General features: G+C 40.8%; 1 protein-coding gene across 4 annotated transcripts in view; it reads right to left on the bottom strand.

Moving 5' to 3' along the window:
• The window catches only part of DAPK1 (death associated protein kinase 1), a 165,912-nt gene that overhangs the window by 60,092 nt on the left and 86,388 nt on the right, over positions 1 to 19,432 (bottom strand). For all 4 annotated transcript variants that reach the window (XM_060235449.1, XM_060235445.1, XM_060235446.1 and 1 more), the window contains exons 8-12: positions 14,820 to 14,972; positions 14,526 to 14,571; positions 12,876 to 12,965; positions 2,024 to 2,116; positions 223 to 342 (exon numbers count right to left, since the gene is read on the bottom strand). In XM_060235449.1, the coding sequence (XP_060091432.1) occupies positions 223 to 342; positions 2,024 to 2,116; positions 12,876 to 12,965; positions 14,526 to 14,571; positions 14,820 to 14,972 (502 nt within the window). The remainder of the gene's footprint in view (positions 1 to 222; positions 343 to 2,023; positions 2,117 to 12,875; positions 12,966 to 14,525; positions 14,572 to 14,819; positions 14,973 to 19,432) is intronic.

Here is a 19,432-nt window from a genome sequence, read left to right as displayed (position 1 = left end):
GGAAAAATCCACTTTTTAAGAATAACTCAGCAATGAAGTAAGTAGCCTAAGCTGACTTGATAATTTCTATGAAAAAAATCATATTTTAAGTATAGGTTAAGGCAATACTGCCCCCCACCCCAATTTCCAACACATAAATTAAAATCAAGACTCAAACTCCTAAAGTTTAAATCCCTTGCTGGCTCACAACACTAAGCAAATGATCAGACAGTTAGAACATACCTTGTTGGGTTGATTGACATCATAATTGGTCAAAGACCCCAGAAGATGTTGGAGACCAGGAACATTATCATCATTGATGGCATGAATGATGGCTTTCATGACAAATGAATCTTCTTCATCCTTGTCAATTAGTGAGGATGGGAGGGAAAAGACATGAGAATACAAAGTTGTTTGCTTGATGAGGGGGGCAAACACACACACACAATTCTTTGCGAAGATACAGAAAAAGAACTATAATGGACATAGTGTACATTGCAATGTTATGGACTGTTTAGGGCACCAGAGACCCTGGGAGACGCTGGTTCATATCTGTAGAGCAAGCTATGAAATGTACAGGCTGATTGTGGGCTACTTGCACTCTTTCAGCTTAACGTACATCACAGGGTTGATGTGAGGATAACATCGAACAGGGAAGAACCACATACACCCCCCTGAGAACTTCTGAAGGACAGTCAGATAGAATGTGGTAATTTTGCTGTTACTACCATTCCCAATGCTAACATTTTCATGTTTCATGTTTAACTTTTTAAAAATGAGATGTCTCTTTTTGATGCATCACCACATGCTGTTTATGCATCACCTGGGAAATAAGTTCTGCCTCCAATGTATTTTTGTTGGCATTGCACAATTTAGGATTTAAAAAACACACATATTTGTTCCCAAAGAATAAACAATCAGTATCACACAGAACAGGGCTGTGTTTACTCTTGTTTGCTTATATTTTAAACAGTGGCACAATGCTGCAATATCTCTGGTTGCTGATGAGTTGGTTTAGCAAATTAAGACAACTGATTCAGCATTAAAGGCATAGCACATGAATAAGTAAAGATGTTATTTACAAAAATGTGGAAATTTGCAGAGATAAAAAATAAGGCAAATTTAAAAATCACCTTATAGACTTTCTGATATATCTGCCCTTAATTTTCTGGGGAAAACCCTATTTGTTTAGTTCTTAAACATTGCTGGTCACAGGAATTGATAAAATAGAGTGCACAGTAAATCTTAAAAAGAAATCTTCTTGATTTATAGACCTAAAGATAGTACACCGGCTTCAAAGTACAAAGTCTGGAAGAATATTTTATATGTCCCCAAAGCACTCTCTTTTGAGTACAGTAAAACAGAGACATGGAATAGATCACAGAGGTTGGCTCTATATACATCAAAAAGTATTGCCATTTGACTATATGAAAATCATGCTGGGAGTGTTGGTGGTTATTGTTCTTAGAAACTCAACTTTTGGGTAGAGAGAGGACTGCAACTTCTGAATCTTAAAGTTCCACCTAATTAATGTTGTCATGGCAAATCTGAATGAGTTACAGTCATTACAAACTGAAGACGATGAGAGCAGGGAGGTGCAGTGTGTGCATGAAAAACATTCCACACACATTCCACACCATGCCAACTGCTGGAGTTACCACTCTCAGCCTAACCTGACTCACAGAGTTGTTCTGAAGATAAATGGAGGAGAGCATATAATGTAAGGTGCTTTGGGTCCCTGTTGTGGAAGAAGCAGGGTATAAACAAACTAAATAAAATAATCACAGTTTCTGATGCTCAAACATTGACTAAGTCACAGTTGTGACAAATTAATTTTAGCTGGAAGTACTCAGAAAAGAAGTGACTGAGAAATTTTTATCATCTACTTAAAATTACATTGAATGAACTGCCTGAATATTGTCTCTTGTGTGGGTATATCAGTTACTTCCTTGGTATCAATATGAATTTCCTACAGGGCACAGTTTACACATATTAGAATTCAGATTATACAATGTCAATCATTATACTTCCACCATTTACTTACCAGAGTATCATCACTTCTAGCCACACTCATGTTACTTCTGGATAAAAAAGATCTTGATAATCTTTGGCATAATGATATTAATCGCACAGATTGCTTTTATAAGAGAAGAAAGAAATATTTTTGTGAAAATAATGATTTGTAATAAGAAAGATCTCTTGTAACTTTAAGTTCAACAGACAACATTGCAGAAGTGCAATTATAATAGTTAATCTAAACCTTTGGGCCAAAATTAATTTAGAGTGTAACATAGAGTGTAAAATAATTCACAAGTTTTATATAGTAAATTCACCACACAGGCTCTCCACTTCGTTGAGTGATATGTCCATGGAAAGTACTACATCTCTTATGATAACAAAACACTGGAGAATTGTGGCATCTTTGTGATATATATTCTATTTAAAAATAGTGGTAACAGACTTCTGCTGCAGGAAGCCAAACTCTAAATCATGAATAATATTTCCAGTGAGCAAGGACATGGAATCAAACAGCCTCTAAGCCAGGGGTGGCCAAACTGCAGCTCGGGAGCCACATGTGGCTCTTTCACACTTATTATGTGGCTCTTGAAGCCCCCACTGCCCTGTTGGCTGGCTTTGATAAGGCATTTCTTTCTTTAATCACTTCTCCAAGCCAACTAGCAAACAGCTTGAAGAACTCATTTAAACTAAAGGTTGCTTTCTTTCCACCTCCTTCCCTCCTCACTCCCCCCATCTATTTTCCTTCCTTCCTTTTCTTTCTTCTCTCAAACACCTGATGTTCATGTCTGGTGGCTCTCAAATGTCTGACGTTTATTCTATGTGGCTCTTGTTCTAAGCAAGTTTGTCCACCCCTGCTCTAAGCTGTCATCTCTGCCTGAGTCTGTATCCTAACTCAAACCACCAGTGTCTCCTTTTCTTATCCTCTCACTGCAACCCTTTGGATGCTGGACGCCTTACACTAACAAGTACATTATCAGTTCAGGCAAAAACCAAACAAGAACAAAAACAAACATCGCTCCCCCCCAGCATTAACTCCAATCCTTTCTTAATATTTATCAAGTAATCACTTTAACAAAGGATGGGTATCCAGCATTCACAACAATATCAATACGATTTTAGTGCACTCATTGGACATAGCTGTCATAACATCAGTGACATGTTGTTTTCACTAGCTTCTGCCACGTGGTAAATACATGGACATTAAAAATTTAACACATAAAAGTGATGTGGTGCCTTAACCCATCGAAATAGGAACAGGAGAGACTTCCGGGGGTTGAAGAATGGCGAGCTGAACTGCTTCTCTGAAGGGGAGCAGACTGGAACTTCTGTTTAGGGTAGAAAAAGGCAATTCAATGCCTACTGCCTACTTTTCTCAGTCAGAGATTAGTCCAAGACATGCTTGGAAAATTCTGAGGAGATTTACTTTGGCTTAAAAGGAGCCCCGGGGGGGGGGCTCCTTTGAGGCTTTGAAGGGACTCCGGAGATGAGATGCATTCCAGCGTCTACAGAGGTTTCCAGAGTCATTCAATTGACTTAAGCTCATCAAGATCCAAACCTTTTTTGATTCTACTGAACATCTAAATTCATGCAAGACCGGAGCCATTTTGGATAACCACAGCAAAAGGTACAGATCGTTATCTTTCATTCCAGAACTAATAGGAACTGTAAAAATTAAAATTCAAAAGGTGGAAGATTGAATATAGAAGCTATTCATAAAGAAGGGGAGAAGGGACGAAATTGGGACTGTAAAATACTAAAAGACAGTGCTAAAAAGAGAAAAGAAAATTATTGTTTGGAATACCTGTGGTTTTGGTTGAAAAGCCCCATCGTCACAGAACTGCAGATCTAACAGATGACACAGGAAATATGTCACAAGCATCGCGAGATCTCTCTACCAGCGAGAACGGGATTTGGTGGCAAGTAAAGCAGGAAGTACGTTACAAGCATTGTGAGATCTCTCTACCAGCGAGAATGGGATTTGGTGGCAAGTAAAGCAGGAAGTAATCAGTGAAGAAGGGAAAACTGGGAGTTAGCCAGCCTACTCTAGGACTGAGAAATCATAGAAAAACATCAGCGGCCATTGTAAGAAGGTCAAAATTTAAAAGTTATTTAAAAGGATTTGAAACACTGAAAATTAGTGGAGCTGGAGAATTTGAACATTGTAAGGTAAATACTATTTTTATTTATTTCATTTGATTTATATCCCGCCCTACCCCATCGAAACGGGCTCAGGGACTTTTTTGTTAAAAACTATTTTGGAAGCCTCCAGAAAAAAGTGGAAAAAAGTTTAAAAGGGGGATTTAAAAGTCGCGACCGCCATTTTGGAAAAATTATAAACTTTAAAAATTTTATCTGAGCTTGGGAGGCTCCAGGGACAGCAATTTTGGGCTTATTGAAAAAGCAAAATTCATTCTTTAAAACCTGACAGTTGGATTTTAATTTGGTGAGGTCAACTTTTTCAGCATTTTTACATGTCAGACCAGAAGCCAATACGCACAAGGACTGCTTCACTGGAGAAAATGCAGGAGCAATTGGATGCAATGGCAGCAAGGATGATGAAAGGGACGAAAGAGCTAATAACTACCTCCAAAAAGGAAATTAGAAAGGACACTGAAGATCTGAAAAAAAGATATAGAGGATCTCAGAAACGAAACTGTGGTAACATCTAAGAAAGTGCAAGAAGTGGAGGGGAGAGTGAAAGCACATGATTCCACCTTGAAAAAAATTCAAGAAAAAGTGGTAATACATGACTGCAAACTGATGGAAACTCAGATACGTCTGAGAGGAGTACCTGAAGACGAACAAACTGACTTGAAGGAACATATAATAAAATTATTGCGGAATTCCTGGAGGAAGATCTAGAAGGTACTAGGAACATGTATGATTATGTGTACAGAGTTAACTCATTCTATGCCAAAAAGAATAATTTACCAAGAGATGTGGTTATAAAGTTTATGACAAAAGAAATGGTGGGAAAGATCATAAATAAAAACTTTGGGAAAACACTGACAGTTGAAGGCAGCAGAGTAAGAATCATGAACGAGTTGCTAAGACAAGTGTTAACTGATAGAAGGACATACAAGAAATGGACAGAAAAATTACCAGACAATGAAATAAGGTATAGGTGGATATTACTAGAAGGTGTGAGTTTTGAACTTCAAGGGAAAAGGATCACAATTACAAATACACAAGAACTGCGTAGGTTTTATGAAGAACATAAAGAAATTGAACCATGATGGATTACAAATTATTATCTTGGAATGTATATGGACTAAATTCACCACAAAAAAAGAAAGGCAACGTTTCATTGGATTAAAAAGCAAAATTGTAGTATAATTTGTTTGCAAGAAGTACACATTAAACAAAAGGATTGTGAATTTTTATGGAACAAACGATTGGGACTAGAGTTTTTTTCACTGGCTGAGCAGAAGAAAAGAGGAGTGATTTTTTATATTACAAAAGAATTGGACCCAAAATTAATTTTTAAGGATGATGATGGGAGATATATAGCAGTGGAAATAATAAATGAAAAAAAAAAACCCGTTGCTATTGGGACTGTATGCACCAAATGGAGCAAAAGATACTTTTTAAGAAGACATTATACAACAATTGGATAACGTGACATATGAACAAATTATGATAATGGGGGACTTTAATGCAACAATTAAGAATGCATTGGATAGATCTGGGAAAAAAGATAAGGAAGGGAAATTGCCAAAGTCCTTTTTTGAATTAGTTAAACAAGAAAATCTAGAAGATATATGGAGGAAGTTCAACCCTGAAGTGCGGGACTATACCTTTTTTTCAGCAAGACATAATACCTTTTCAAGAATTGACATGTCATGGGGTACAAAAGAATTAGGTCTTATTACAAAGAAAACAGATATCTTACCTAAAGTAGGAGCAGATCATAATCCATTATTGTGGTCAACTAAGCCGGTCAAAAAGGTGAGAAGATGGAGGTTAAATGAAGATTTACTACAAAATTAAGAAATAGTGGCATCTCTAGAGAAAGAAACTAAAGCTTTCTTCCAAATAAATTATAAGGAGGATATCGAATTTCAAGTGGTTTGGGATACGTATAAAGCAGTAATGAGAGGGATATTAATTAAACTGAATAATAAAGATAAAAGAGCAAAGGAAAAACAATTGTTGGGCATTCAGAATGAAATAAAGAAAAAAGAGGGGAAGCTGAGGAAGAGACCTGGGAAAAAGAAAATTATGAGGGAGATTACAATATTTCAAACACAAATGAGACATTTGTTAAATAAAGAACTGGAATGGAATCTGAAAAGATTGCAGCAGAAATCTTTTGAAGGAGCAAATAAACCTGGAAAATATTTGGCTTGGCAAATAAAAAAAAGAGAGAAAATAAAATTATTAACAAAATAATAGTTGGTGGTAAAGAGATTGTGGATCAAGAAGGAATATAAATTTAAATAACTATGGATTAAATTAAAAGAAGGCCAGGCAATTTTGGGATTGTGAAGTAGAGGAGGGTGAGGGGGGTTAAAGTTATGATAATATAACTGGGGAGGAAGCCAACTTGGCATCGGTGAAGGACCGGGTACAAGTATGGATGTCTGGCCTGGGGATCCCAGTGTTCCTGGGGAGGGGAAGGTATGACGGTGGGAGCAGACGGAGTTATATGGGAAGGAGGCGGAGACAAAACAGTGCTCGGCCCTCTTCCAGTCTGCGTCCCATCCCGACGGTGGCAGGCAGTGGGGCGAAGAGGGAAAGCCCGTCTCCGTCATTGGTGTTATGTAATGCCAGGTCCATAAATAATAAGACCTCGATCCTTAAGGAATTCCTGCTCAAGCAGGATATGGACCTGGCTTGCGTGACCGAGACCTGGCTGCGGGACGGGGAGACGGTGGCTCTCTCCCAGATGGCACCCCCAGGTTACTCGGTCTTTCACCAATCACGGACAAACGGGCGGGGGAGAGGGGTGGCGCTATTCATACTGGAGGATTACTCCTTCAGGGCTCTCCCGGCCCCAACAATCGATGGTCTGGAATGTGCCGGTCTGGCGTGGGATGTGGGAAAGGGGTTGGCGATTTGGCTGGTGTACCGTCCGCCTAACGCACCGGCCAGCGCCTTACCATCCCTGATGGACGCCGTGGCAAGCTGGGCATTGGAGTTCCCAAGGCTTATGGTCTTGGGTGATTTCAATGTCCATGCGGATGACATGGCCTCCAATCGGGCACTGGACCTAGTGTCTTCCATGGCAACACTGGGACTCTCCCAATTTGTTACCACTCCCACACATCAGGCCGGGCACGTTAGACTTGATCTTTGCGTCCGGGATTTTGGTGGACGATATCGCTGTAGAAGCGGTGCCATGGTCGGATCACCTAGCCCTCAAGGCTCGTGTGGGTGCGCCGCCCCAACCCTGTATGGGCGGCGAGCCTATTTTGGCTTGCCCGTGGAGTCTGATGGACCCTGAGCGGTTCCAAATGGCTCTGCGGGCCCCCTGGCCCCCTAGCGATTCCCTTGATGACCTGGTAGAGACCTGGCACGACAGGCTATCCAGGGCCATCAACGAGATCGCACCCCGGCATCCTCTGCGTCCCCATAATAGGCTGGCTCCATGGTACACCTCAGAGCTATGCCAGCTGAAACAGGGACTCAGACGACTAGAGAGGCGGTGGCGGCATACTCGTGACGAAGCGACGAGAACATCCTACAGAACGTTTATGAAGTCTTATGAGATGGCAGTCAAAGCCGCAAAGAAAGATTACTTTGCGGCTAGGATTGTGTCTGCAAATTCGCGCCCGGCACAATTATTTAAGATAATTGAGAATTTGACTACTCTGCCTCAAGGCAGACCAAACATGAGAGAATTGGAAATAGGCTGTGAGGCTTTTGCGAAATTTTTTGCAGATAAAATCTCGTCGCTCCGCCAGGACCTGCATTGGATGCAGTACAAGAACCTGAGGCTCCGTGCCTGTCTTCTGATTTTATCTTGGACCACTTCGACGCACTTACCCTAGGGGAAGTCGACGGAATTCTCTCTACTGTGCGCCCTACAACTTGCGATTTTGACCCATGCCCCTCCTGGCTAATTAAATCTTGCCAGAGGGAGCTTAGATATCCTGTACGGGATATCATAAATAGATCCCTCTTGGAAGGGCAATTTCCAACATCCTTGAAAGAGGCTATGGTCCACCCTCTCTTGAAAAAAAGTACAGCAGATCCGGCTGAATTGGCGAATTACCGACCGGTCTCGAACTTACCATTCTTAGGTAAAGTTATTGAGAGGGCAGTGGCGCTACAGTTACAGAGTTTTTTGGATGACACTTCCACCTTAGACTCCCACCAGTCCGGCTTTCGTCCGGGCCTTGGGACGGAGACAGTGCTGGTCGCCTTGGTGGATGACCTCCAGAGGCATCTGGATCGAGGCGGCGTGGCGGTGCTCATGCTGTTAGACCTGTCGGCTACGTTCGACACGGTCGACCATCGGCTACTGGCCCGCCGACGCAGGGATTAGGGGGTCGGCCTTACAGTGGCTTTCCTCCTTCCTTGATGGACGGGAACAAAGGGTGGCAATTGGGGGAGAGCTGTCCCGGAGGCACCCACTAGTGTGCAGCGTGCCACAAGGGGCAGTTCTCTCTCCGATGTTGTTTAACATCTACATGCGCCCCCTTGCCCAGATTGCTCGGAGATTTGGGCTTGGGTGCCACCAATATGCAGATGACACCCAGCTCTATCAACTAATGGACGGCCGACCTGACTGCATCCCAGAAAACCTGGACCTAGCATTGCAGGCCATGGCAGGTTGGCTCAGGCTGAGTGGGCTGAAGTTGAATCCAACGAAGACAGAGGTCCTTTGCTTGGGCTGCGGTGCCCCAGGAAGGGAAATTCCCCTTCCGGTTTTTGATGGTGTGCTGCTGAAAGCGGCCCATAGGGTCAAGAGCTTGGGGGTTCTTCTGGAGCCTTCATTATCAATGGAGGCACAGATAGCGGCCACCGCCAAGTCTGCGTTTTTTCACCTTCGATGGGTGAAGCAGTTGGCCCCCTTCCTGGGGCGCCGGGACCTAGCAATGATGATCCATGCTACGGTCACCTCGAGACTGGACTACTGTAACACCCTCTACATGGGGCTGCCCTTGTGCTGAACTCGGCGGCTGCAGCTGGTGCAGAACGCGGAGGCTAGGCTGCTGTTGGGACTCCAAAGATGGGAGCACATACAGCCGGGGCTGCGCGGACTGCACTGGCTGCCAGTGGTGTACCGAGTCCGTTATAAAGTGCTGGTTATCACCTTTAAAGCCCTATATGGCCGAGGACCTGCCTACTTGAGGGACCGTCTCTCCCCATAGGAGCCCCAGAGAGCGCTGAGGTCAGCTGGAAAGAACCAGATGAATATCCCTGGGCCAAGGGAGGCCAGATTGAAGACCACCTGGGATCGGGCCTTCTCCATTGCAGCTCCACTGCTGTGGAATCAACTCCTGGAGGAAATACGGGCCCTGCGATGTTTAGACCAATTCCGCAGGGCCTGTAAGACCTACCTCTTCAAAATAGCCTTCACCTAATATCGAGCCAAGAAAGTTTCGCTGGACATGTTTTAGCCACTGAATTTTATTAAAGATCTAAGTTATAGCACCACAATGTTAATTTTTAATACAAGTTGTTAATGATGATTTTATAATTGTAATTGTAATTACTATGTATGGTTTTATTGTATATTACATTCGTATGTTGTGAGCCGCCCTGAGCCTGCCCTGGCGGGGAGGGCGGGATACAAATAAAAAGTATTATTATTATAATCAAAAGAGAATGTTTTAAATACTATGCCAAATTGCTTAAAGGCTTTAAGATAAACAAAGAAAAGATGGAAATATATTTGCAAAAAATTAAAACAGCTCCCTTAACAGAAAATATGGAAAAAGTTTTGAATGAACCAATTGGGAAAATAGAAATTGAAGCGGCAATTAATTCAATGAAAATGGGAAAAGCACCTGGTCCAGATGAATATACAGCAAAATTTTTTAAAACCCTTAAAGAGGAGTTAACACCGAAGCTTCAAAAACTGATGAATATTATAAGACTGCAGGGGAAAATACCAAATACGTGGAAGGAAGCAGTAATTTCGCTGATTCCAAAAGAGATATCACGAAAGTAAAAAAACTATAGACCAATCTCATTGTTAAATAATGACTATAAAATATATACAAGAATCTTAGAAGAACGACTTAAACAATACTTGATGAACTTTATTAAGGAGGAACAAGCAGGATTTCTTTCCAAAAGACAAATTAGGGACAATTTAAGGACTGTTGTAAATATTGTAGAATATTATGAAAGACATCCAAAAAAAGAAGTTGCTTTATTTTTTGTGGACGCAGAGAAAGCCTTTGATAATTTAAACTGGGACTTTATGTTTGCAGTAATGGAAAAAATGGAATTGGGGGAAAGCTTTATAAGAATGGTGAAAGCAATATATACTGAACAGTATGAAAAACTTTGCATAAATGCGGATCTTACAGAGAATATGATAATTAGTAAGGGAACAAGACAAGGTTGCCCTCTTTCTCCATTGTTGTTTATAATGACTCTTGAAGTTTTGTTGATGCAAATTCAAGAAGATAAAGAAATAGAAGGTTTGAAACTACAAGGCTTTACTTATAAATACAGAGCATTTGCAGATGATGTAATGTTTATAAATGAAAATCCTATACAAGTAACGTCATTATTACTAGGTAAGATACAAGAATATGGAGAAATGGCAGGATTTTACATCAATAATGAGAAGTCAATTTTTTAATGCAAAAATATGCAAATGAGTAAACAAAAAGAATTGCAGAAGCTATCAGGATGTGAAGTTACCTCTAAAGTAAAGTATCTGGGTGTGGAGGTTACAATAAAAATATCGACTTATATAAAAAAAATTATGAAAACTATGGCATAAAATGAATGAAGTTATGGTAAAATGGAATAAACTTAATTTGTCATTGCTTGGAAGAATAGCTGCAATAAAAATGAATATTCTACCAATAATTATGTATTTGTTTCAAACAATTCCGATAGGGAAAGGCAGTAAACAATTTAATAAATGTCAAAGAAAAATTTTAGAGTTTGTATGGGCAGGGAAGAAACCAAGAATTAAAATGAAAATTTTAAAAGACGTAAAAGAAAGAGGAGGATTTCAGTTACCAGACTTAATGTTATATCATGAAGCAGTATGTCTAGTATGGATAAGAGAGTGGGTGACGTTGTTGAATAGAAAACTTTTAGCATTGGAAGGCCATGGAAATATATTTGGTTGGCACACTTATATGTACTAAGAGAAGAAAAAGATGGATGACTGGTTCCAGATGCAACAAATAAAGAGATGGTGCAATAAACTGACTGACTGATATTAAAAATGAAGGAATAAGGAGCAAACAATTAGAAAACAATGTTCTGCTTGGAGATAATGATAAGTTGATTTAAAAACTATATAAACTATTACTGAAATGGTCTACTGGTCTACTGAAGATGAAGTAGTAAAATCTCAAATGATAAAATGGGCAATTAATGTAAATAAAAAAATACAGATGGAAACATGGGAATACTTGTGGAAGAACTCTATGAAAATTTCGACATGTTATAGTATTAAAGAAAACTGTTATAAAATGATGTATAGATGGTTTATGACTCCTAAAAAGTTGGCAAAAATGAATAACAAGATGCCGGATAGATGTTGGAAATGTAAAAAACATGAAGGTTCTTTCTACCATATGTGGCGGACTTGTGAAAGAGCGAAACAGTTTTGGCAAATGATTCAACAAGAAATTTGTAGAATCTTGGGATACGAATTTAAGAGCACTCCAGAGACTTTCTTATTGGGATTACAAATAGAGAAATTTCCGAAAGAAGATAGAACTGTAATCTGGTACTTGCTTTCAGCTGCTAGGACATTATATGCGCAGTAATGGAAGCAAGATAAAATACCAGAAAAATGGGACTGTATTGTAAAAGTTATGTCATGAAGTGAAATGGATAGACTTACAAGAATCTTGAAAGACTATGATTTAGAGGGATTTAAAATGGACTGGGATAAGTTCAGAAGATATATAGAGAAAGAATGGAAAGTGAAAGGACATTGGGTGATTTTTGAGAATACCAATTAGGTTTTTAGAAGAAGAAAGAAGATGAACTATAATAACTGAGTGGTATTTTATAAAACATAAGAAATGTGTTTGTTATTTCTTTACAAAATGATATATATATTTTTCTTTTTATTATTAAGATTCTTTTAGTGTTAAAGATACTTTTTGATATTAGAATTTTAAGTAATTGGCACTGGCGAAAGTCAAGATTTGGGGGAGGGGAGGAGGGAAAAGAGTAATGTATGGGGAAGGTATTAAGTGTTTATTAATATTTTATTAGTATTGGATATAATTACCATATATTACCAAAGAAAATTGTTTTAATACAGAAAAAAATGGGATCAGGAGAGTCATATGGCACTACAGCAAATGTTTATGAAGTGCTGAATTCATCAACATATACGTTTCTTTTTATTTGTGATCTCTTAAGGAATGGTTTCACTACTTTAATCTTAGACCACACTGTCAATTTTCCCCCTCCTTACATCTATGGAAATTATATAGTCTACACTACATCTCTTCCATTCAGGGTTTCATGAATATTTTTAACTCTCATAATCTGCAGAAATTCTGACTCCATAGTCTGACTCCATTTCCTCACTTGGATGGAAATGCCACACAGCGCTCAGCCATAATGCTTACAGGACTTTTGCTCATTACCAATTTTACTCTGAAAAAAAATGTGCAAGAGTTTTAGAACTGAATTCTTAGACTAATTCTATAAAGCAAATCAAGATTGCAATAGCTTTTTATTCCTAAAACACAAGATCATAAAAACCTGCTTACTTTCCATTTCCTTCGTGCTGCAAACTTTTTGAATTTCTCCATATTTACAGCAGATGCTTTTCTACTCAGCACCTGTAGGGTATCCTTAGGCTGTGAGGAAATGAAAACACATATTTTAAATGATATAGTTTATTCTACAGAGCTGGGGGGGGGGGGGGGTGGTGGCAAAAAAGGTTTGTTAACTAGATGCATTTCCTTTGCCCTGAATCCTGAACTAGGTCTACAATCCATCTATTATCAAAATCACTCCTTCACTGCATAATGTTACGCTAGTGGTATATATCTCATAATACTTGCACTGGTGGCTGCATTCAGAGACCATGTCAAGCCTGAATACGCCTAAACAGGACGTTCTTATGCTCATTACCAAACCCCCTGCACACAGCATAATGTGAGGCTCTTGCGTTAACTAAAACTACTTGATATACAAATACAAGTATGAAGTTTAACTGGAGTTAAGTTTTCCCCAGAAACCAGGATTCTATACCAAGATTTAAGGGCAAACTGGATATGCTACTTCTCCACTGCCACACATCAGCCGCAGGGAATGTTCAAGAAAAAAATAAAGGCATACCCTTTGAGCTTGAAGCGCTGCAACATGGGAGGTTTTCCTACACTGAAATGGTACTGGGCAGGAGTGTTTTCCCCTGCATTTTTGCCATTCACAAGGAAAGCAGCTAAAACAGTGAAGACATTTTTTTTGCTCTTTAAAAATAGCAACATGACTTGACATGGCATCTGAATGCAGTCAGTCACTTGAGTCATCTGGGTCCTTCTCTTCTTTGACATTGTAGCATATCTGGGGTCTGATCTACAACAGTTTACTCCAAAACATTAAATAAACAATTGAAACATTTGGCCATTTGCAAAGGAAGGCAGGCTGGAGCATACATCTCAAATCTCTCTAGCCACCAGCTAGTGCACCATTTCCTGGGCCATCTGCTGGGGTGGGGGTGGGGGAATGAGGAGAGATGCAACCAGCAGCTCATGAGGAGAAAGGAGGTAGCCAGCACAAAGGTTATGCTTATGGGGAGCCTATTGAAAGGTAAGTCAGATCAAAGAGGTTACATTTAGAATAAAAAAGGTAAAGGTAGTCCCCTGTGCAAGCACCGGTCATTTTCGGCTCTGGGGTGATGTTGCTTTCACGTTTTCATGGCAGACTTTTTATAGGGTGGTTTGCCATTGCCTTCCTCAGTCATCTACACTATCTCCCCAGCAAGCTGGGTAGTCATTTTACCGACCTTGGAAGGATGGAAGGCTGAGTCAACCTGGAGCCAGCTACCTGAACCAGCTTCCGCTGGGATCAAACTCAGGTCGTGAGCAGAGGGCTCCGACTGCAGTACTGCAGCTTTACCACTCTGCGCCACGGGGCTCTTACATTTAGAATACAGCCTTCTATATAGCAGCTCCTTGAAGATCGATCCCTTCCTTGGTTAAACACTGATAATGTATATCCTTGGAATGTATATTGGCAGCATACTCTTTAATGTCTATGACTGTGATGCAGCGACTTTCAGTTTAGACAGCAAAAGCTCTGTTTAGTAAGGGAGCTTTCATTTTCCTAACTTTTTAAGTAGAGATCTGAAAAACGAGAAATACAGTAAAAAACAACAGAAGAAAAAGATAACAATGTATGTATTATATACTAACCTTGATCCAGGGGTGCTGCAAGCTGTCTTGAATTGTCATCCTTTTCCTTTTAAAGTAGAAAGACATGTATTCTTCAAATTGGCATTTTTCTGTAACTATATAGTATCCCAAACGTACTACATAATAAAAAGCCATTATGAACCAGGGAACTTTCAGACATTTAAAGCAAACTACAGAAGGCAAGTGATGCCAGGAGAACTTTCCATCCCCCAAAGGTCTAAGAGGAGCTGCTATCAGTAAGCTTCCTTAGTCGGCTCTCAATGTAACAAAAACACTGGAGGAAAAGAAACTCACTTTGGGTCCTTAACCAGAAGTCTTCTTATAAAATCCTTAGCTAGGGCACTGGTATTACTGAAGAATTCTTCCTCAAAGTCATAATTCACAGCAGATACATTGGCTAATGTTTCTTGTTTTGTCTCTCCAAGAAAAGGCGATGCACCACTCAGACTGTTAAAATGATATTTAAACATAAACTTAACAGCAGTACAGTCCTTGCAAGTTTATAAAACCATTTTGTACAGCGCAACTCTGTTACCTGTGCAGAAAAGCTCTCTTGAATAGTTCAGTTTTGCATAGTTTGCAGAAGGCCAGGAGAGATGGAGCTTTCATGACCTCCTTGGGCAAACTGTTCCACAAGGTGGGAGTCACAACAGAGAAAGCATATGTATGGGCTATTAGTGCTAAGCTTTAAAAATCTTATAGTGACAAGGAAACAACAAATCGTTATTTTCAGAATTCTTAATTGCCTGGAAAAGCAGAGGAATAAGGAACAATACTGATCTGCAAAATAAGCCATAATAGATTATGCTTTTTGTTTATTTATTTACATTATTTGTAGTACAACTTTCTTACAGGAACTCAAGGTGGATTATTTATTTTATTTGTATCCCGCCCTCCCCTAACAACCTCAGGGCACCACAGTACAATCAACAAAATGAGACATTCAATAACCAATGCATCAGGATTTTAGATGTTTGGAACCACCAGAAAGAAATGAAGCATAGTATTCACTTGATAAAGCTGTACAGAAATTACATACATAGGATCACTTACAATAAGCTATATACAATAATGACCACCACCAAGATATTAGATCTAAATGGATGTTTAATATCACTGAATGCCATCCTTAAACTGCACGGAAATTAGCACCAAATTGTTTTAAATTAAATTGTTTTAATCTAATGTTTAATTTAAATTTTTGTTGTTTTTCTATTATGCATTGTGAGCTGCCCTGAGCCTGCTTCGGTGGGGAGGTGGGATATAAATCAAATAAACATAAACGTAACAGCAGTACAGACCACAGTCCTTGCAAGTTTATAAAACCATTTTGTACAGAGCAACTCTGTTACCTGTGCAGAAAAGCTCTCTTGAATAGTTCAGTTTTGCATAGTTTGCAGAAGGACAGGAGAGAGGGAGCTTTCATGACTTCTTTGGGAAAACTGTTCCACAAGGTGGAAGCCACAACAGAGAAAGCATATGTATGGGGATCTGTTGATTTTGCCCATTTGCAGGGTGGCACCTGCAGAAACCCCTGATAACTTGAGCAAAGCTGGCATGGTAGAACATAGGGAGAGAGGCAGCCCCACAAATAAGAAGGAGCAAGGCTATGAAGGGCTTTGTATGTGACTGCCAATACCTTAAACTGAGCCCAGTAACAGATGGGAAGCCAATGGAGCATAAGCAGAATGGGAGTAATTCTGTCTAATTCCTGATGATAGCTGAGCCATGACGTTCTGGATCAGCTGGAGTTTTCAAGTTGATTTTGAGGGAAGACCAATGTAAAGTACATTACAGTAACCTAGTCTCAATGGTGGGGATCCAGATGGCCAGGTCAGGTAAGGGACCATCTTATTGGCTAGGCTGTGTTAGTAGAAAGCAACACTGCAGTTGCATTAACTTGTTTCTCCAGTAATAAAGCTGGATCCAATATGATCCAGAATCTTTTAACTGAATCTGCAGCAGTCAGAACTCTATCAAAAGTTGGGAGAATAATCTTCAAGACCTCCTCCTTCATAGCCAGCATTAACTGTCTTTTCAGTTTCGGTTTAGTTTCAGCTTGTTCTACTGTATCAAAGGCTGCAGATAAATTCAATACCACCAGAAGAAAGGTTTGGCCTTTGTCTACATCAAGAGGTCATCAACTAAATTTTATTTATTTACTTATTTTTGTGCATCCAAAGGGTCTCATGGCAACTTACAACATTAAAACCATACAAATAAGTTAAAAACAATATAAAAACAGATAACATTAACATTAAAATGGTAAACTATTGAAATACTGCTAACATACCACTAACAAAAACAATTCAAACATGTGACTTACCCTCTGAAGCCCAGCCTAAACAATTTGGCCTTGCATGCCCTATGGAAACTAAATAAATCAGGCAGGGCACAGTTGTCATTTGAAAGTGCATTTCACAAGGCGGGAGCCACAACTGAGAAGGCCTCTCCTCTGGTGACAACTAACCGAGTCACCCTGGGATCAGGCACCTGCAAGAAGCCTCCAGAGGATGACTAAAGTGAGTGCGGTAGGTTGTAATGGAAGAAGTGATCCTTTAGGTATAAAGCCCCAGACCATTAAGGGCTTTAACTGCTAGTCAGTGCAGCCACTGCAAAATTGGAGTAATATGAGTTGATCACAATGTTCCAGTCAACAACTTGGCAGTTGCATTCTGGACCACCTGCAGTCTCTGAAATATTTTCAAGGGTAGCCCTACACAGTGTGAACCGAGGAAGTCCAATCTGGAAGTGACCACTGCATGCACCAATGTGGCAAAGTCCAACTAGGATAAATAAGAAGCCAGCAGGAAGGCCTGGCATAGGTGAAAAAACACTGCTTGCTACCATGGACACTTGTTTATCCAATGATAGCACAGAATCCAACCACACCCCAAGGCTCTTTACAGAGACTATAGCTGTCAGCTGGATATCACTGTCTTGGGAATGACTCTCCAGGCAGTATCTCAGTCATTCTCAGACACATGAACTCTATCTTGGAAGGATTTAATTTCAGCCAACTCCCCCTTTTCACTGCACTACAACATCTGGGCCCTGGGAGAGTGCCAAGAGCCCTGCTGCCACCTGCGTATCCAGCAGGAGGAAGAGCTGAGTGTCATCAACATATTGATGGCACCCAACTCCAAACCCAATCTCAGCAAGACAATGCTTATAAAAATAACATCCGAGTGAGGATTGAGCCCTGTGGGACCCTACAATTCAGGTCTCGTTGGGAAGACTTCTCCCTGATAGCAACCTCTGAGAGCAATCCTCAAGGACTGAGGAAAACCAACTAAGGGAGGCGTCCCTCATCCTCAGGATCAAATGGTCACCTGTACCAAAAGGATCAACAGCACCAATATGCCTTCATCCAGATGTAAATGAGATCGTCAACCAAAGGAAGAACAGGTTGCTTAACTGTAACTGATTTCGAGTGGTCATCTGTGCAGTCACACTGATGGGATTAGGTGCCAGCGCCGATCTCGATCGGTAAACTTAAAAGCTGCAGATTTCTGTGCCGACGTCCCAGTGCACATACCCAGAAGCCCCACTGCACATGCTCACTGAGACGGGAGCGGATATCCCGCCAGTTCCTTCTGACCGCTGCATGATCCCAAAGATGGACCAGCAGCAGAGGGGAAGGAGGGCAGGTAGTGTGACTGCACAGATGACCACTCGAAGATCATCACTTACAGGTAAGCAACCTGTTCATCTTCTTCGTGGTCTTTGTGCATCACACTGACGGGAGATTAGCAAGCCCAAATCCTACCTGGAGGAGGGTGCAACGGTCCATCAGCAGGAAAAAGACTGTAGACCTGCATGGCCCACTGACGAATCCTGGTGAAGGCATAGGCCCAACGCATAATGATTCACAAAAGTATGTGGGGAGGACCAGGTGGCAGCCTTACAAATGTCCTGTACCGGAACACCCTTCATGAAAGCCGCCGAAGTCGCCATGGCTCGAGTGGAATAGGCTCGTATGGGCCCTGGCAGGGGCTTCTTGCTCAATAGATAAGAGAGTTTTATGGTTTCAGTTATCCATTTAGGAAGCCTTTGGGACGATATCCGCTGCCCTAAAGATGCAGTGGCATAGGAAACAAAAAGTCTGGAGTCCCTCTGGGAGGGATTTTCATGATGGAGATAGAATGATAGCGCTCGTTTCACATCCAAGGCATGAAGTCTCGATTCAGAATCATTAGCTGGATTAGGAAAATATACTGGAAGGTAGACTGCAGTGTTCAAGTGAAAGGAAGAAATCACCTTGGGAAGAAAGGTGATATCTGGACGAAGCACTACTCCTTCATTGGTGAAACACAAGTAGGGGGAGTCGCATCTGAGCACTGCTAGCTCACCCACTCTCCTTGCAGAAGTAATTGCCACCAAAAAGGCAGTTTTCCAAGCCAGTAATTGGAGAGAACAAGTGGTCATCGGCTCAAAGGGTTTTCCCGACAGTGCATGAAGAACCAACGATAGGTCCCAAGTCAGAGTAGGCTGTCTCTCAGCAGGATACAGTCTAGAGAGACCCTTGAGGAACCTCTTAGTATCAGAATGCGTGAAAACAGAATGTCCATCAATCTGGGAATGATTAGCAGAGTTGGCAGCCAAGTAAACACGTAACTATGAGACTGCTAACCCCTTATCCAAAAGGGAAAGAAGAAAATCAAAAATTGTAGGTAAGCCCGCTGTGGACGGGTCTAAGGACAAATCAGAAGAAAACTGAATGAATCACGACCATTTATAGGCATAGGATTTGCGTGTAGACGGTTTCCTGATGTTCAATATGACAAAATGAGCTCTGTCCGACAGTTGATTCACTGCAGACGCCAAGCTATTAATTTCAGATGAGGCACATCGTGGTGTACCACATGACCCTGGTGGGTGAGAAGAAGGTTTGAGGCCTGCGGAAA

The sequence above is a fragment of the Heteronotia binoei genome, chromosome 4, assembly GCF_032191835.1.
Source record: "Heteronotia binoei isolate CCM8104 ecotype False Entrance Well chromosome 4, APGP_CSIRO_Hbin_v1, whole genome shotgun sequence".
Classification (NCBI taxonomy): domain Eukaryota; kingdom Metazoa; phylum Chordata; class Lepidosauria; order Squamata; family Gekkonidae; genus Heteronotia; species Heteronotia binoei.
The sequence above is the reverse complement of the archived record's forward strand: the minus strand, read 5'-3'. Positions and strand labels throughout refer to the sequence as shown.